This window comes from Danio aesculapii, chromosome 17 (assembly GCF_903798145.1).
Source record: "Danio aesculapii chromosome 17, fDanAes4.1, whole genome shotgun sequence".
NCBI lineage: Eukaryota > Metazoa > Chordata > Actinopteri > Cypriniformes > Danionidae > Danio > Danio aesculapii.
Genome location: NC_079451.1, coordinates 35,867,394 through 35,883,972, shown reverse-complemented (window position 1 = coordinate 35,883,972; position 16,579 = coordinate 35,867,394). Strand labels below are relative to the sequence as shown.

General features: G+C 34.3%; 1 protein-coding gene across 11 annotated transcripts in view; it reads right to left on the bottom strand.

Annotated features, from left to right (window-relative positions):
• nrxn3a (neurexin 3a) overlaps positions 1-16,579 on the bottom strand; it is a 584,854-nt gene that overhangs the window by 55,382 nt on the left and 512,893 nt on the right. For all 11 annotated transcript variants that reach the window (XR_008839269.1, XR_008839270.1, XM_056477510.1 and 8 more), the window contains 2 exons: positions 7,665-7,754; positions 4,295-4,599 (listed from right to left, as the gene is read on the bottom strand). Coding sequence is in view for 9 of the 11 variants with exons in the window: in XM_056477510.1 (XP_056333485.1) it covers positions 4,295-4,599; positions 7,665-7,754 (395 nt within the window). In the remaining 2 variants the exon portion in view is untranslated. The remainder of the gene's footprint in view (positions 1-4,294; positions 4,600-7,664; positions 7,755-16,579) is intronic.

Here is a 16,579-nt window from a genome sequence, read left to right as displayed (position 1 = left end):
ACGGGGGCCGTAAAATGCCCAGGTCTGGTCTATAGCATAGCGTTCTAACTATTTTTGTTTGCTTAGAATAGAAAGGAATGATTAGTATGTTAAACTATCCACCAAAATGATACAGATTCTGTGACATAAAGATAAGATTATTCTTCTGTGGATGATCTCAATAAGGAAGATTGTCTTTTCACTGATTTCCGGTGTTTGATAGACATCATTATGTGACAGGAAGCATGTACTCCAGACCATTAAAGGTAATAATACTGTAAATGAAATCAGTTTCTGCTGACATATAACGTCAATGTATTATTAGATACAATGTGTATTAATTTTGCTTTGCCCATATGTGTTTTTTGATGCTAAGATTGCTGATAGCTATTGACTTTTTATGAATCACCAAGGACTGATGGAATCTTCTTTCATGTTCTACTGAAGAAAAAACTCCTGAGGGTGAGTAAATTACCAGCACATTTTCAATTGGGTGAACTGTCCCTTTAAACAAGATCCGTGTATCTCATGACCTGAAGGTTGAAATGAACAACCATCGATCTGTCTACAGTTAAAGCACAATGTAAATGACAAACAACCCTCACGGCGATGATAATATGTGCTATTCAAGTTTAATGACTTCATCAAGCATTGAGTAGGAAGCCATTCGTAGCACCAGTTCTCTTAGCATTAGTCAGTCACAAAGTTTCTTCATGTGGTCAACTGTGGGGGCTTCACGATTACAAATGTCTCTTGCCAAAATGCGTCTCAGACACAGAGGAGACTGATGGGTTTAATATCACTTCCACCAGCTCAATTTGTACCAGGATGCCTATGAAATGGCCAGTCTAATCGCATTTCGCCAAACCACAGTGTTTTATTGGCTCCCGGTCAAACTTTATGTGGGCGGCACTCTGTTTGCTTGTCAAGAGTGTGCGAATGAGGCTTTGTGCGCCTGTTCACGTATCTTTATCTAAAGGACGTGGAGAATTATAAACAATTCTGGATGGTTCCTGAAAAACAACAACAAAAAAATGTGTCAGAGAGGCTCTCGACCTTAATAAAATGAAGCCGTGGATGCCTCTTACGCTCGTATTAACTGGAGCAAGTTGTTTGCATATTGTAGGCAAATCATTCAAACGCACCTGGTTGAGTGATTTCTCCTAAGTGAAACAAAAGCCTCTGTTTTGCATATTTCTAATTTGACATCCCACACAGACACAATGTAATGTCGTTGTAATGTGTGTACCTGTCCACATATGTGAACTGGGTGCAGTCCAATCATTGTTTTGTGTCTGAATACCACAGCTAAAATGTGCATCTGCAAACTCAAAGCTGAAAAAATAGGGGTGCGCTTGACAAATTAGCACTCTGGAAATCACTGGACCAAGCTAAGAGTGTAATAAATTAAGGAGACGGTTGTCAACAGCACCAAGACGTTCTGCAGAATAGAAGGTGTCGCTGTGCAGAAAACCTCTGGAAAATCCATTCTAGAGATTTATTTTCTGTTTTTGTGTTTGCAACAAATTTGTGTTCTCATTTATACGAAATGTAAATCTGGGCCGGACATTATTTGTGGTGTAGTTCTCAAATCAGAAATAATAAGGAGATGTAGGCACACATGCAAAAATGCATGCAAAAAAGAGGCATTATGTTAAGTCTGTCAGACAGACAAGCTAGTTTTTAAGCAACTAACTAGAAATTATGCTAAAGGGGTGGTCCACTATGATATCATTTTTTAAACTTTAGTTGATGTGTAATGTAGCTGTGTGAACATAAGCAACATCTCTGAATGTAATATGCTCAAAGTTCAATGCAAAGGGAGACATTGGCTTTTACAGAGTTAGCTTAGCAAAGCATACAGTGAATGAACTTGGGGGACTACAAAAAAATACATCCAGGCTAGTGAGATCACAAACGCTTCAGGATACACACATACACCCCGCGCAGTGAAGGGGCGTGGCCAGAGGCGCTGCAGTGCTATAATGTAGCAGAGAGAGCTAAAATGCCATCCAAATGCTGCTATTTCCACAGAGATTTTTCTGTTTCTGTATTTGGGCTTCCAAAGGACATGACACAAAGAGAGAAGTGCTAAAAGTTTAATTTTAATTATGCTTCAGAGAATTATATTAAATATATAGCTCTAGCATTTGACAAAGGACAGCTTCCAGAATCTCTCCCAGTTCAGTGCTGGATTCGGCTAAAAATTCCTCCAACCATAATAGTAGAAGCTGTGGATTGTGAGCCACAAACTGTAAGTGTTTTTATTTGTTTAAATTGATCTATTAAATGCACAGTTTCTAGCGTCAATGGTATGTTGTAGCGAGGTAAACAGTGGGAAATGCTGTTTGGCACTGTTAACAATTTAGCTACAAATTCATATTTATCTGTCAAACCCCAGTAAACACAATCTTCACCAGCACTGCAATGTCTCTCTATGCGGCCACTTTCCGTGTGCAAAACACGCAAAAGATATGTGAACGTTTATATTACTTACACATGCTTATTCCGAATATATGTGGAAGACACTTGTCAGATTTTTTTTAGAGAGCAGGCTTGAGGTTCAACTGTGTCCTCTTCATTTTCTGTCTGATTCAGGCACAAACTGATGCGGCTAACAGCTACTGTGACTGACTGTTTACACATGGGGCTTTTCCTGATGACATAGAGCTGATCCACGAATCACAGCATATTATGTTAGCTGACCAATCAGAGGCTCTTGAGGGCGGGCCTTTCAGATGAACTAGGAAATATGACAGTCGTTTTGTTAGCTAAGTAGCAGTATCTGATCAAAGTAAGATATATGAAAAAATAATTTGCAAATGAAGCATAAGCACACAATAATGTGCATCTTATCAACACAACCAAGCCTTAAAAGTACACTCTGGACCAACCCCTTTTAATTACAAAGTGAAAGGCCCTGGAATATAACTCATCTAACATCATTTGTTTGGACTGTGTTTTGGGACAACACTGGTTCATAGCAATTGAATAAAACTGTAGTTGTTCTCTGTGGCTTCACCTTCTTTGACATGGAATTAATCTTGGATTAAACCAATCCACTGAAGCAAGCAAAAACATGAATGAAAATGAAAGTTGTAATTCTATTGTAACTCACTTACATTAAAACAAACAACAAAACATGTTTATTTATTTATTTATTTATTTATTTATTTATTTATTTATTTATTTATTTATTTATTTATATTTAATTACATTTTTTACCAAAATGTGTCCAGAAGCATTGACTGGAGATGAAGTCTTTTAGAATGCAGTTAGAATTCGTTTTTAATTCATGTTATGAAATGAAAATCTAACCCTGCAGGGGTATTCAATTATTAAATGAACAAGATATAATATATTTAAGCAGTATCACATATATCATTTATGTAATTATCACATTCACATAAATTTATTAGAGCAATCCTGATTGCAATCGTGATGTTGATTTTAAAAAGCAGTTCAATGGTCAAGATTATTTTTTATATATAACGAAAATAGTTTGAAATGAAACCAGAGCAAAACATGTACATCTCAGAGCAGTATTTAGGTCCTTTTTCAGTTTTTTTTTGTTGTATGAATCCTTTAAGTCAATGATTTTGATGGTGTGTTTGACTTAAAGACCAACTGGCAACATATTTTTTGTTTCCCGTAATGACATTCACAGAGTGTTTGTGTACTTTATCGCAGATTTGATGAATTAGAAGCAATTTTTGTCCATTATACAGATGTTTCGGATATTACAACACCATAAACACTATTAATTCTGCAATATTTGCCACATTAAGTTGGACCAAATGTACTTGACAATTGGTCAAAACACACCTAATCATTTGCATTGTTTCTAAATGACTCAGTTATCTGAAATTAATCTTTTAAGTAACAACCCAGTAAATCAGAGGGTCCAATATTTAGCTAGTGTGCAAACACACTTGTCCAGAAGTTTTCTAGTCAGTCTGCACACCATAATTAGCTTCTTTATATATGTTATATTATGCTGATGATGCTTTTAGGGCAATGTTGCCATGCAAGTGATGATGTTTGGCTATTTTTCTATTAAGAATGGACAACAGTATAGTATATGTAGCCCATTGCCCTAATTAGTTACCCTGTGTCTCACCCTGTTGCCCATTTATGACATAAGTTGCCCAGCAACATTGCTCAAAACGTTGCCCAGTGTATCATCAGCATTATGGTTGTAGCTAAACTCACCCCTGCTAAAGAATGAACAAAGGCAGACATCAACTTGTAATTCTAATCTTAGCACACGTTTCTCACATGTCTCTGCAATCATTTCATGTGTATCGTGCATTACCTGTATTGTGGGTGGGGTGCGGTGTTTTCTGGTGGTGGTGGTGGACATGGTGGTGGTGGTCTCGATAAAGGTGGTGGACATCTCTGGAGGGAGAGCTGTGGTTCTGGCTGAACCGGCGGCAGGAACCTCTCCCACCAGCCGGACGCTGCCGTTGATTTTGATGTTAGGGTTGCCCTGAGCAGCCATGTTGAGCACTTTGAGGCCATTGTAGTAGAGTCCGGAAAGCTGGCCCTGAAATGGCCTCTTGCGGTCTGAACCACCAATTGTTATCGTGGCCTGGGTGTTGAATATCGTTAGCTGCCGCCCTGAGGATGCAAGAAAGATCCAGAACAGTTCTTGGTTATATAGGTCGGTAATAGCGCAAAATATATCTTGTTCAGCAACAAGATTGATGGTTGTTTTGGGCATTTAAGCAACCCGACCAAGGTACAATGACTTAGATGGCTGTGCTGGATTACTACAGCTTAATTTTCTCCTGAAATGCTTGGGGTTATACTACCATGAGACACGTCGTAAACATTTGAAGGACCTAGACTATAAAGCAGACCCATTATGTCTCCCTGAATGAGTCTAGCTACAAGCTTATGATGGCTGCGGTACATTTTACTGTGATTGTCTCGATGAGGAGAGATCACCTACACTGATAAATACCAAAATGGTGGTATTCTGAAATATCAAAAGGATGCAATTACTGTTACTGTAAACAGGATTGAAGTGGTTTTGGTTGTAAATGTAAACTGATTGTTGAGACAAGAGACAAAAAAAAAAGTTCAAAAGTGAAACGAAATTAATTTATTCATGTACTAAATTAAAATTTCAGGCATGTTGCAATATATTAAAATGCATTTCATAATTTGTTTGGAGTTATTTTAATAAAATAAGATGTATTTGTGCAGATAAGAACATCCAATAACACTTTATAATAACTACACACTATGAATCATCTCCTATTAGCAAATAGTGAGTTCATTATTTGTTAAGCATTAACTCTACATTAGTAGACGGTAGTAAGCAGCTTATTACTGCAGATACAAATGCTCTATTCTTGACTTATAAGCACATTTAAAATAATTTATATGCTTTGTTACTGATTCATTTTCATGACTAAACTAATTAAATAATTAATTTATTGTTGCAGTATTTACAAACCATTTGTATTTAAAAGTAGTTTGGGGTTTTTAAGATCATTACGAATGAGGGAGTAAATGATTAATAAACTATTGAAATTAATATTTATATATCTTATTATTTTGGTAATGGTTACTATGTATGGTAATAAATGCTTTAATAACTCAACTTCATGCAGTTTTGTGACCTAATCTAAAGTGAGGACTATTTATGCTTTATAAATCCCTTATAAATGACAATTAAAGGCTTGGTCTCAAATGAACAATAAATGTTTGCAATCTTATCTAAAAAATAAAATTACTGTAAAGTTTAAACATTGCGGAATAACAGGAGTGTCAAAATATAATTTGATTTAAAAATAACAATATATTATGATACAACATTTCAATATTATTTAGCGATGTTTAAACTGCACTGTAATTTTATTTTAGTTAAGATTTCAAAGATTTATTTTTCATTTGATACAGTTTCATTTGTGTATCTTCAAATCAATAGAAATGAATGAAGTCATTTATTTTCTTTTTTCCTGTTTAAAATATAACTGAGCCTTTAATTGTCATTTATAAGGGATTTATAAAGCATAAATATTACTCACTTTATATTAGGTCACAAAACTGGATGAAGGTTCAATTGCTCTCATTGACAGAGCTGTAATAAAATGAAATGTTATTGGCTGTTTTTTTTTTTTAATGGGGAGGAGCTACTCTATGTCCCACCCTCTTTACATTTTTCAGTTTAGATTACATCAAACATTAAATAAAAAATGCACATTTGAAAGCACTTCACGGGACCTTTAATATTTTTATATTTATTTAAATTCAATTAAAATAATTGAGGTACAGTATATTAAATACAAGGAGACAGTTATATTGCAAAAAAGTTAATATATTGCATATATGACCCTGAGAAACAAAAACCAGTCTTAGGTTGTGTGGGTATACAGTATTTTTGGAAATAACCAAAAGAGTCAAGTTCTTTTATGCCAAAATCATTTGAATATTAAGCAAAGATCATGTTCCATGAAGATATATTCTGAATTTCTGTAAATATATCACAACTCCATTTTGATTAGTAATGTGCATTGCAAATTTTTTTTTTTAATTTAGACCAATTTAAAGGGGGTTTTCTCAACATTTCGATTTTTTGGACCTTCAGATTTAAAGTTAATAAGGCGTTTATTATTAGCATATGCCTGAATAATAAGATATCTGTTAATTTGAATAGTTTATTAATAATTCACTTATGCATTCTGAAAAATCTTTAAAAAAATACTTATCTCAAATAATGGTTTATAAATAATGCGATACCTAATTTAGTAATGAAAAAATAAGAATTAACATGAAAGTACAATCATTAAGCACAATATATATGTGCTTATAAGTCAAGAATAAAGCATTTGTATCTGCAGTTACTGCTTACTATCATCTGTATCATAATGAATTCACTATTCGCTAATGCTTAATTAATGACTCATAGTGTGTAGTTATTATAAAGTGTTACCGTACACTCTAGCAGTCATCTCTGATTAATATTAAAAGATAATTGCTACTATTTGCAAACCTAAGATAGGAGAAACTTTTTTCATGTTTTGTCATATGTCTCAAGAATCAGTGAAATAATAGACTGAATTAAATCCTGTAGTTGTGAAAAACAAAGCTTTAGAGCAGGACGCAGATCATAACAATTTAGAATAAATGAAGTAAATAAATAAACAATTTATTTAAACGAGTCCAGAATTCATCACTTCCTCACGATTACAATAAAAACATCCAAATTTGAGTAACTCCAGTGATTATAATGAGGACGACTCTTGATAATATGCAATTAATGTCTGAAAAAAAAGACTTTTTTCCCTCTCGGATTATACTTCCTGTAAAGCTGCTTCCTCAATTTCTCCTGAAAAATCACTAATCCTCATCTGTCCTTTCTATCAGCCAGAAAGTCAAGAGACATTTATGTTTTAATTAATTTCTTTTAATGTCTGCATTTAAAACACTCTGAAAAGTTTTCTAGGCCAATATAGAATCTTTAAACAACGTATTTATTTAGTCTAACTTTAAGATCAACACAAAGATCATTGAGCATTGAGAAGGCAAACGAAAAGAAAAAGAAAAATGTGATTAGTGGACAATGTACAATTATTTACCCTGGTATAAATAAGTCAATTTAGCTGAAGAGAAATGCGATGATGGTTAAAAAAATAAATAAAATAACAAAATAATAAAGCAGAGGAGGAAGTTACCTTTCTCCTGAAGCCATTCCTCTACGGGCCGGGCATATTTGAAAGGAATTTTCTTATTGGCCATTTGAATTCTCTCATTATCGCTGTTACCTTGGAAGTTTAAAAGACAGCTTTAGAATCAATAATAAGAATCAATAATTGCAATTACACTTTCTGTCAATGTTTTTATATATTTTAAGTCGTTTAAACACTTTTAGAATGGTTTAGTCATGTTGATTTATGTTTTATTTGAGCGCTGCTGTTTGCACTCATAGTCACACAGCAGTTCATTTCCTTCAGTTTTACTCCAGTAATGAAACACTATTTAAAGCGAACGTCTTCTCCATCTTCTCACGTAATTAAATCAATCATCGGCAGAGTTGATCAAAAACATATTTATAATAAATTTGGTTCATCTGTAAGAGATGCGTAATGAATGCCAGCAGATTAGCAGCCTGAGGTCAATCCATCTATCCATCAAAATATGACAGCGCGTTCTCTTTCATGCTTCGCATACTTATAATTATATACACATTTATCTGCTGATTGCTAATGATGCCGGTCAATATTTACAATTTTTCACACAGAAAACCACATCAATAGTCATAATCATACAGAACAGTTGACAAACAAGAACTAGACAGCAGCTGCTTCTGTTTTCCAAAGCCACGGAAATTATAGAGTTGAGAAATCATGTTTGATGAATGAGCCGCTACCCAAAGTGACACAAAAACCTCCCGTCTGGGGATGTTTGTTTTAATGGCAAGTCCAACGAGATATTTCAATACTATTGGGAGGGCTCGTGCAGAACCGCTGCATGAAGCTGATTGGAGGGGTTTTCTGGATGTGGTTTGAGGACAGGGGGTGGAAACGTCACGCTGGTTCTACAATGACTCCAAGGGCTAAGGGTGGCACCGCACTGCAGGATGTCATGTGAGCCAAATTTCAGGACTCCACGGAAGGGTGTACCCGGGGGGGAATGTAGCCTGAAGGGAGCCTCCATCATTGGCAGAGCTGTGTTCAGACAGCAGGGAGTGCAACCAATACCCTCCAAACCCGGGAATTTGAGTCACACAAATCTGAAGCGCTCGGAGGCAGCCTGTGAGAGAGAAACGCCAAACTAACCGCCCCAAATAAGTTCCACAACAGGGAATGAGTTCTGAAATGGCTGCATCTTTTTGTGTGTTATGCAGAAGACAGAGAGGCAGGTACTAGAAGAACAAAGTGAATTATGGGATACATAGTAATCAATGAGAGTTGATATGATCTAAGGTTCTGTTACGAACTATTGAATGAAAGATTTATGTAAATATAATTCAACACTATTGTGCTGTTGGACTAAGTGTGTTCGATGTGTTGTTTTTTGAGGATTTTTACCTTTCAAAATGAACCGTGATGTACAGCGAGGAATGCGTTCATATCTAAGCGTGTTATGTACAACTTACACAAATTTAGCAAATACATTCTTTCTAAGATTCCAATTGAAAATCAACTAGCTACAATGGATGCTTGATTGTTGTAGCATTAGACAGATGTATAGTTTGACAAGATTACTCATGTTCTTTTTGATGTAATCTATTCGAAAACACTGAAAGGTTAAAAAACAGCACCCCAGTGCATCCACATCCTAAAGGTCCCATAAAAATTAAGATAACTTTTTTGGATGTTAGTTTCAGTCTGTTAGTTTTATGGATATCTATAAGCTAGTGTGCTCCAAACCAGTGACAAAATTCAGGTTTAGAAGATACAAAACAAATATAAACATGTAAAGCTTGCAGTTTGTCACTTCCGCTTAAATCAGTCAAGGATTTTTTTTTCACATGACATCTGTCACGTCCTTGCCCATTTGAGACACTTTTCATTTGATGCGATTTTTCATTAGAGAGTTAAATTGCTCTCATTGACAGAGAGCAATTGAATAATAAAACGAAATAAAACGAAATGTTTTGAGCTAATTTTTTTTTAAATGGGGAGGAGCTACTCTATGTCCCACCCTCTCTACATTTTTGTATTTAGATTTTTTCAAACATTAAATAAAAAATGCACATTTGAAAGCACTTCACGGGACCTTTAATATTTTTATATTTATTTAAATTCAATTAAAATAATTGAGGTACAGTATATTAAATACAAGGAGACAGTTATATTGCAAAAAAGTTATCCTACACTGCATATATGACCCTGAATAACAAAAACCAGTCTTAGGTGGTATGGGTGTTTGGAAATAACCAAAAGAGTCAAGTTCTTTTATGCCAAAATCATTTGAATATTAAGCAAAGATCATGTTCCGTGAAGATATATTCAGAATTTCTGTAAATATATCACAACTCCATTTTTGATTAGTAATGTGCATTGCTAAAAAAAATAATAATTTAGACCAATTTAAAGGGGATTTTCTCAACATTTCGATTTTTTTTGGACAAATATTATCCTATCCTAATAAAGTATAGATCCATTAAAAGTTTATTTACTAAGCTTTAATGTGATGTGCAAATATCAGAGCGGGGATGAAGCAAAATGCTATTGGCTGTTTCATAAAAGGGGAGGAGCTACACACATGCCACCACCCTCTTTTAAAGAACTGTTAAAAAGTTCTTCTGACAGAAGAAAAAAAAAGCACTTTTGGTTCCCCAAAGCAAATATTTGTGCCATAACTGCAAAAACCTTCCTCTGGAACCTTTATTTTTAACAGTTGATTAAAATGTACAATCATTACAGGGCTGCTTAAAAAGAAATATCTGAAAAAAAAAATCAAACGAAACCTACCAATAATTTCTTTCTTTAAAAACAGATTTGTGTTTTAAAGAAATGTCTTATTTTTTGCTACAATTCTGATATAAGGTTTAATAAGGTTTAATAAGGTATGTTTTATATTCAAAAAGTCCTATGATTAACAGCTATCAAATCATCACAGTCATAGATAAAAAAGACAGAACATGCAATTTTAGCTGAACTTCAACTTGCAAGTAGCTTTGCAGTACATTATTAAAGCAGTAACCCCAGGAAAAGCCGTATGACCTGTCTTGCAGTAAATGTGTCACAGGTACAGACCCTTAACCACATGGCAGCACCACACACAGCTGTTGCCGGTGGCTAGCATGAGGCACTTGTGCTGTAGGTAACAGGAGAGCAGATGGAGAGAATCAACGAGACGCTTATTATCAGCAGAAAGAGGGAGTCTAGCCGACTGAGGCCATGACCTCTCACAAATTCACACACCACACTTCTTTCATATTGTATTTCCAAGTCCCAAATTCAGTTTTACCCTGGTAAGGAATGTGTTGTGCTCTGAATAGATCCTCAAGAGAGGCTGGAACTCTGCGAAGGTGTTAGCGGTGGTACTACAGGGTGGGCTGACGGTGGAAACTCATTAAAACTGGGCTCATCCAGGGCTTGAGATCTGTTATAGACCTCACAGCACTGGGTCCTAAAAATAACACCTCGTATACAAGCAGTTTACAGGAAAAACTAACTAAAAAAACGACAATGTTGTCATCATTTAATCATTCATTCACCTGTATTGTGTAAGTGTTGAAAGCGATAAGAGTGAATGGGGTCCAAAAATATTAAATTGAATAAATATGAACAAAAATTATAACAAATATGAATAAATATTATAACAAAAAGTGAAATAAAATATTATTTTAAGCTTAATTACTAAAACTGACTCAAAACTAGACTAATAAATTAAATATAAATTTTAAATGAAAAACATACTTTATAAATTTTTATTACAAATTTCTAAAACTGAAAAAATATAAAGCATTATTATTGTTGACCAAAATTATTCAAATATTTTTTTCAATAAATCTAAAGAAGTAAAATATATACTTAAACTACATTAAAAAGAAATTAAGAATTTTTACCATTGTGAACTGTATGCCAAAGCTGAGTGGCCTTCTCTGAATGTAAGAAGGTATACTCACTGGATGACTCTGGTCTACAAGGCTCTTCTGAGTCTGGCGCCTCTATGTTCCCTTCTTCATAGGTCAAAAAGCCAGTATGCATTACGTTCGAATGAGTCTTATCATTTGTCAGTTCCCTGGGTTTGAACTGAAATAGGGAAATGAGCCTTTAGTCATGCCGCCCCCTCATTCTGAAATATTCTTCAGTCTGAACTGAAAATGTCTGAGCTCATCTCAATTAAATCATTTCGCTCAATCTTTCATAACAAACAACAACAGTCCATTTCTCAATGTACAGTTTTAGTCAGAATTATTAGCCTCCCTACTGACTTTTTTTTTCTTTTTTAAATATTTCCCAAATTATGTTTAACAGAGCAGGGAAATTTTCACAGTATCCCTGATAATATTTTTTCTTCTGGAGAAAGTCCTATTCATTTTATTTAAGCTAGAATAAAAGCATTTTTTTATTTTTTTAAAAACCATTTTAAGGTCAAATTTATTAGCCCCTATAAGATATATTTTTTTTCGATAGTCTACAGAACAAACCATCATTATACAATAACTTGCCTAATTACCCTAATCTGTCTAGTTAACCTAATTAAGCCTATAAATGTCACTTTAAGCTGCATATAAGTGTCTGAAAATATCTAGTCAAATATTATTTACTGTCATCATGGCAAAGATAAAATAAATCAGTGATTAGAAATCAGTTATTAAAACTATTATGTTTAAAATGTGTTGATATATCTTCATATATCTTCTCTCTGTTAAACAGAAATTGGGGAAATAAATAAACAGGGGGCTAATAATTCAGAAGGGTTAATAATTCTTACTTCAACTGAATGTGTTTTTAATATATTGTAATGTGGTATAGCTGAATAACTAAACTGTATTTTTATATTATCTTTACTTTTTATTTTATTTATTTTTTTAAATTTTTTAATAGTTTTATTTTTTTTGTTCAAACGTCATGTGTTGCGGACCTCTTGGCCAGGTCATCCTAAATGAGATTTCGATCTCAATATTTTTTTCCTGGGTAAATAAATATGAATATTGTTATCTAAAAATAAAATTAACTTATACAATGTTTGATCAGTTTTGATAATTTGATAACTGACATATCTGAAACAACAACACTAGTTTAGGAAAAGGTAAGGAAGAAAAAATCATCTAAAGAACATTTTAATTAAATGTATATAATACTTGCCTTGCTTTGGTTTAATTGCTAAAATTTGGCTTAGTCCTTTATTAATCTGGGGTCGCCACAGTGGAATGAACCGCCAACTTATCCAGCATATGTTTTACGCAGCGGATGCCCTTCCAGCTGCATCACATCACTGGGAAACATCAAAACACACTCATTCACACACATACACATACACTACGGACTATTTAGCTCACTCAATTCACCTATAGCACATGTCTTTGGACTGTGGGAGAAACTGAAGCCCCCAGGGGAAACCCATACAAACACGGGGAGAACATATAAACTCCACACAGAAAATGTTAACTGACCCAGCCGAGGCTTGAACCAGCGACCTTCTCACTGTGAGGCGATCACTCTACCCACTGCACCACGCAATGTATGATCCTTAATTACAAAATAAAAAAAATAATAAACAATTAAGCAATCTATTGATAAAATCTAAAATCATCCAATGCAATCTTTCATTGCACAATTCAAAGCATGTGTAGCAGTAAAGAGTTAAGCTGAGTTCTGTTGCATTGAATTACCACTTGCTGTGACAGAATTTAAGTTCACTCTACAATATGTTCTCCAAGTCAATTTTCTTCTCTCCTTTTCATGCTTTCTCAAGCACTACACAAACTAAAATGCCTTTAAATTAAAAACATGAAAAAGTCAAATATTTTGCAAGCTATGTGGTAATTTTTTCAGGGGACAGAAAGAGTTAGGGATTGAGGACTGCCTGCCTCACAGACATTTGTGGATTTGTGCAGCTTTGATCCAGCGGTACAGAGGCCACGACACCTTTTCTCACTCCTCGCAACATGAAAGACTCTTTGAAAATGAAACGGCACTAGGAGGTGTTAACATGGCACAAGATCACACGCTGCGGGGGAGTTTTTCCTCCTACTGTGATTAACTTTCACAAACACATACAAGAATGTGCCATATCTGTGCATTTTAATTCCCTTTAATTCCAAATTAGAGGAACCCTTAATGGCTCTGCGTGCGCAATCGCGAGAGCACGCCAATTGAAAATTGCTGCCGCATTTAAACGGCATGAGATATTTCATAGAAATGGTTATATTTTTGTATAATTAGACATGATAAGTGGATCTCCCTCTCTATGGGAAAGGCTGCTAATAACGACGACTCAAAATAATTCATGAGAACAAGCGTGTGATTGTGAACATTCTCCTTTTGTAATCCGCCGATGTTGTGTGCAGTTGTTCTCGCAGCCGAATGATGAATTACTATAAGACACCATTGCCGTCTTGCTGAAAACAAATATAGCTTATTGCATGAAACCATCGGCCTTGCCAAGTATTATTTGAGCCAACAGAAGAAAAAAAATCACCTCATAAACACTATTGTGTTGTAGTGCACAGTGAAAAATGATTGCTATTTTGTGTCTTTTTGGGAAAAATTGTAGAGAGAAGGCAGAAAAACCCTCAAGACAAGTTTTGGGGGAATGGTACACTTTGAGAAGAGCACTATGATATCGCCATGCTTGTTTCATTTATTTATTACTTTACTTTTGGACATGATAATACTATTGCATGTGTTTTTATTTATCATATTTCAGTGATTCAATAATAATTGCTTAATAGATAATTATTAAGTAATCATTATTATAATTATTAAGTAATTATTAATTATTACAATAATAAATACTTCCAAGTTTGTTAGCTTGAGTTAACTACCCACTTGAAAATACTGTACTACAATACTGTATTAACTTTTACTAACTACTGTAGTATTTTTGAAGCACACCACTATAGTGAAATATTGCATTAGGGGCCTTACACATATCGCATCTAAAATCAGGTGGAAATTGATTTGCGCTCACGCTCCTTTGTTGTGTGATGTTGCAAGGTGACCATTAACCGTTTTCTCAGAGGATGACAAGCTGACAAAACATTGTTGCAGCTCTGATTTATTCAATCATTCATTCATTTTCTTTTCAACCACAGCAGAATGATCCGCCAACTTATCCAGCACATGTTTTACGCAGCGGATGCCCTTCCAGCCGCAACTCATTGGGAAACACCCATACACACTCGTTCACACACATACACTAAGGACAATTTAGCCTACCCAATTCACCTATACCACATGTCTTTGGACTTGTGGGGGAAACCGGAGCACCCGGAGGAAACCCACGCGAACACAGGGAGAACATGCTCCACAAAGAAACGCCAACTGACACAGCCGAGGCTCAAACCAGCAACCTTGCTGTGAGGCCAACGCGCTAAAATGTTATTTATGGAGAAAATTAAAAAGTACTGGAGTGTTTGCGGGTTCTGAGGAAATTTGTCTGCTAAAATGTGTTAAATTCAATAAAAAGTGTGACGCTGATTGGTCAATTCTTGTCATGTGAATCACGGTGCACTCACGGCATTCTGAAAAGTCGAAATATTTTCAACTGGGTGCACTAGGAAGGTGCGAGGTTGTGCCAATTGCACGTAATGTGCGTGTTGCTCCCAATATGCGTAAAATGCTTATTTTAATTAAATAATGAACTTGTGGAAGAGACACCATACAGTACGTAAACGGCCCCTAATGTGTTAAGATAATTGTAAAGTTGCTATGGCAACACATAAGGTCTTTAACAAATTACCCAATACTGTAACATTCTACAACAAAATGGGATATTATAATACAGTGCACCGCATTTTACTGTAGAAAAAAGCAAAATACAGTATTATAATATTATATTAATAAGATCATCAGTTCACTATAGTTAATATTATAGTTAATATTATAGTTATATACAAGGTGTACTAATATATGTTTTATAACATATAATATATACTAATTAGTATAGTAAACTATACTAATTTATCATGGTTATTTAAAAAAATACATACAACATTTTAAAATCAGCCTAAAATGTATTTTTTTGTGAATTATATGTTAATGTAACCGCCCTGTTTAGAAATATAACACTGGTTTTACCAGCAATATCATAATTTTACCATATTTTCACCATATCGCTGGACCACCATACCTCAGCACTGTATGTACAAATGAGCAGATACAATTGAAATAAAATCAAATTTTATTGTGAATTACATATGCATGCTGAATATATCATTTATGATTCTTTAATTAAAACTAAAATCAAATGAAATCTAAATTTTACCACTGTAACGTCATAGTTTTTTCAGTGTTGGGCAAAGTTACTTTTGAAAGTAGTGCATTACAATATTAAGTTACTCCCCAAAAAAGTAACTAGTTGCTGTAATGATGTAAGTGACGCTGAACAAGGGAGGTGCGGATCCAAATGCAGGGGTTATTATACAGAGGTGGTCAACACAGGAGCAAACAGATGTAGGCAAATCCAGAATCATAGTCAATAAACAGGCAGATGGTCAATACAATACAGTCTGCATGGGCTAGGTCTCTGGTGACTGTGAGAGTTGCGTTACTTAGTTATTTTTTATGGTAAGTAATGCGTTATGTTACTTTTGTGTTACTTTTTATTACCTGGCAGAGGCTTAATCTCTTTCAGAACTTGTGTTTTTTTTTTTTGTTTTGTTTTTTTTGCTTGTTTCGTTTTTTTAATAGAGGAACTCTGCAATTAAGAATGCACTGTATAACCTACACCAACCTTTACCTTTAAAAAACATATAAATGTTAGGTTAAGGATAGGATAATATTAGCTGAGAACTTCCTGCCCATAGAGCTATGCATGCTATATATATATATATATATATATATATATATATATATATATATATATATATATATATATATATATATATATATATATATATATATATATATATATATATTTTTTTTTTTTTTTTTTTTTTTTTTTTTTTTTTTCCATTTTAAAGTAA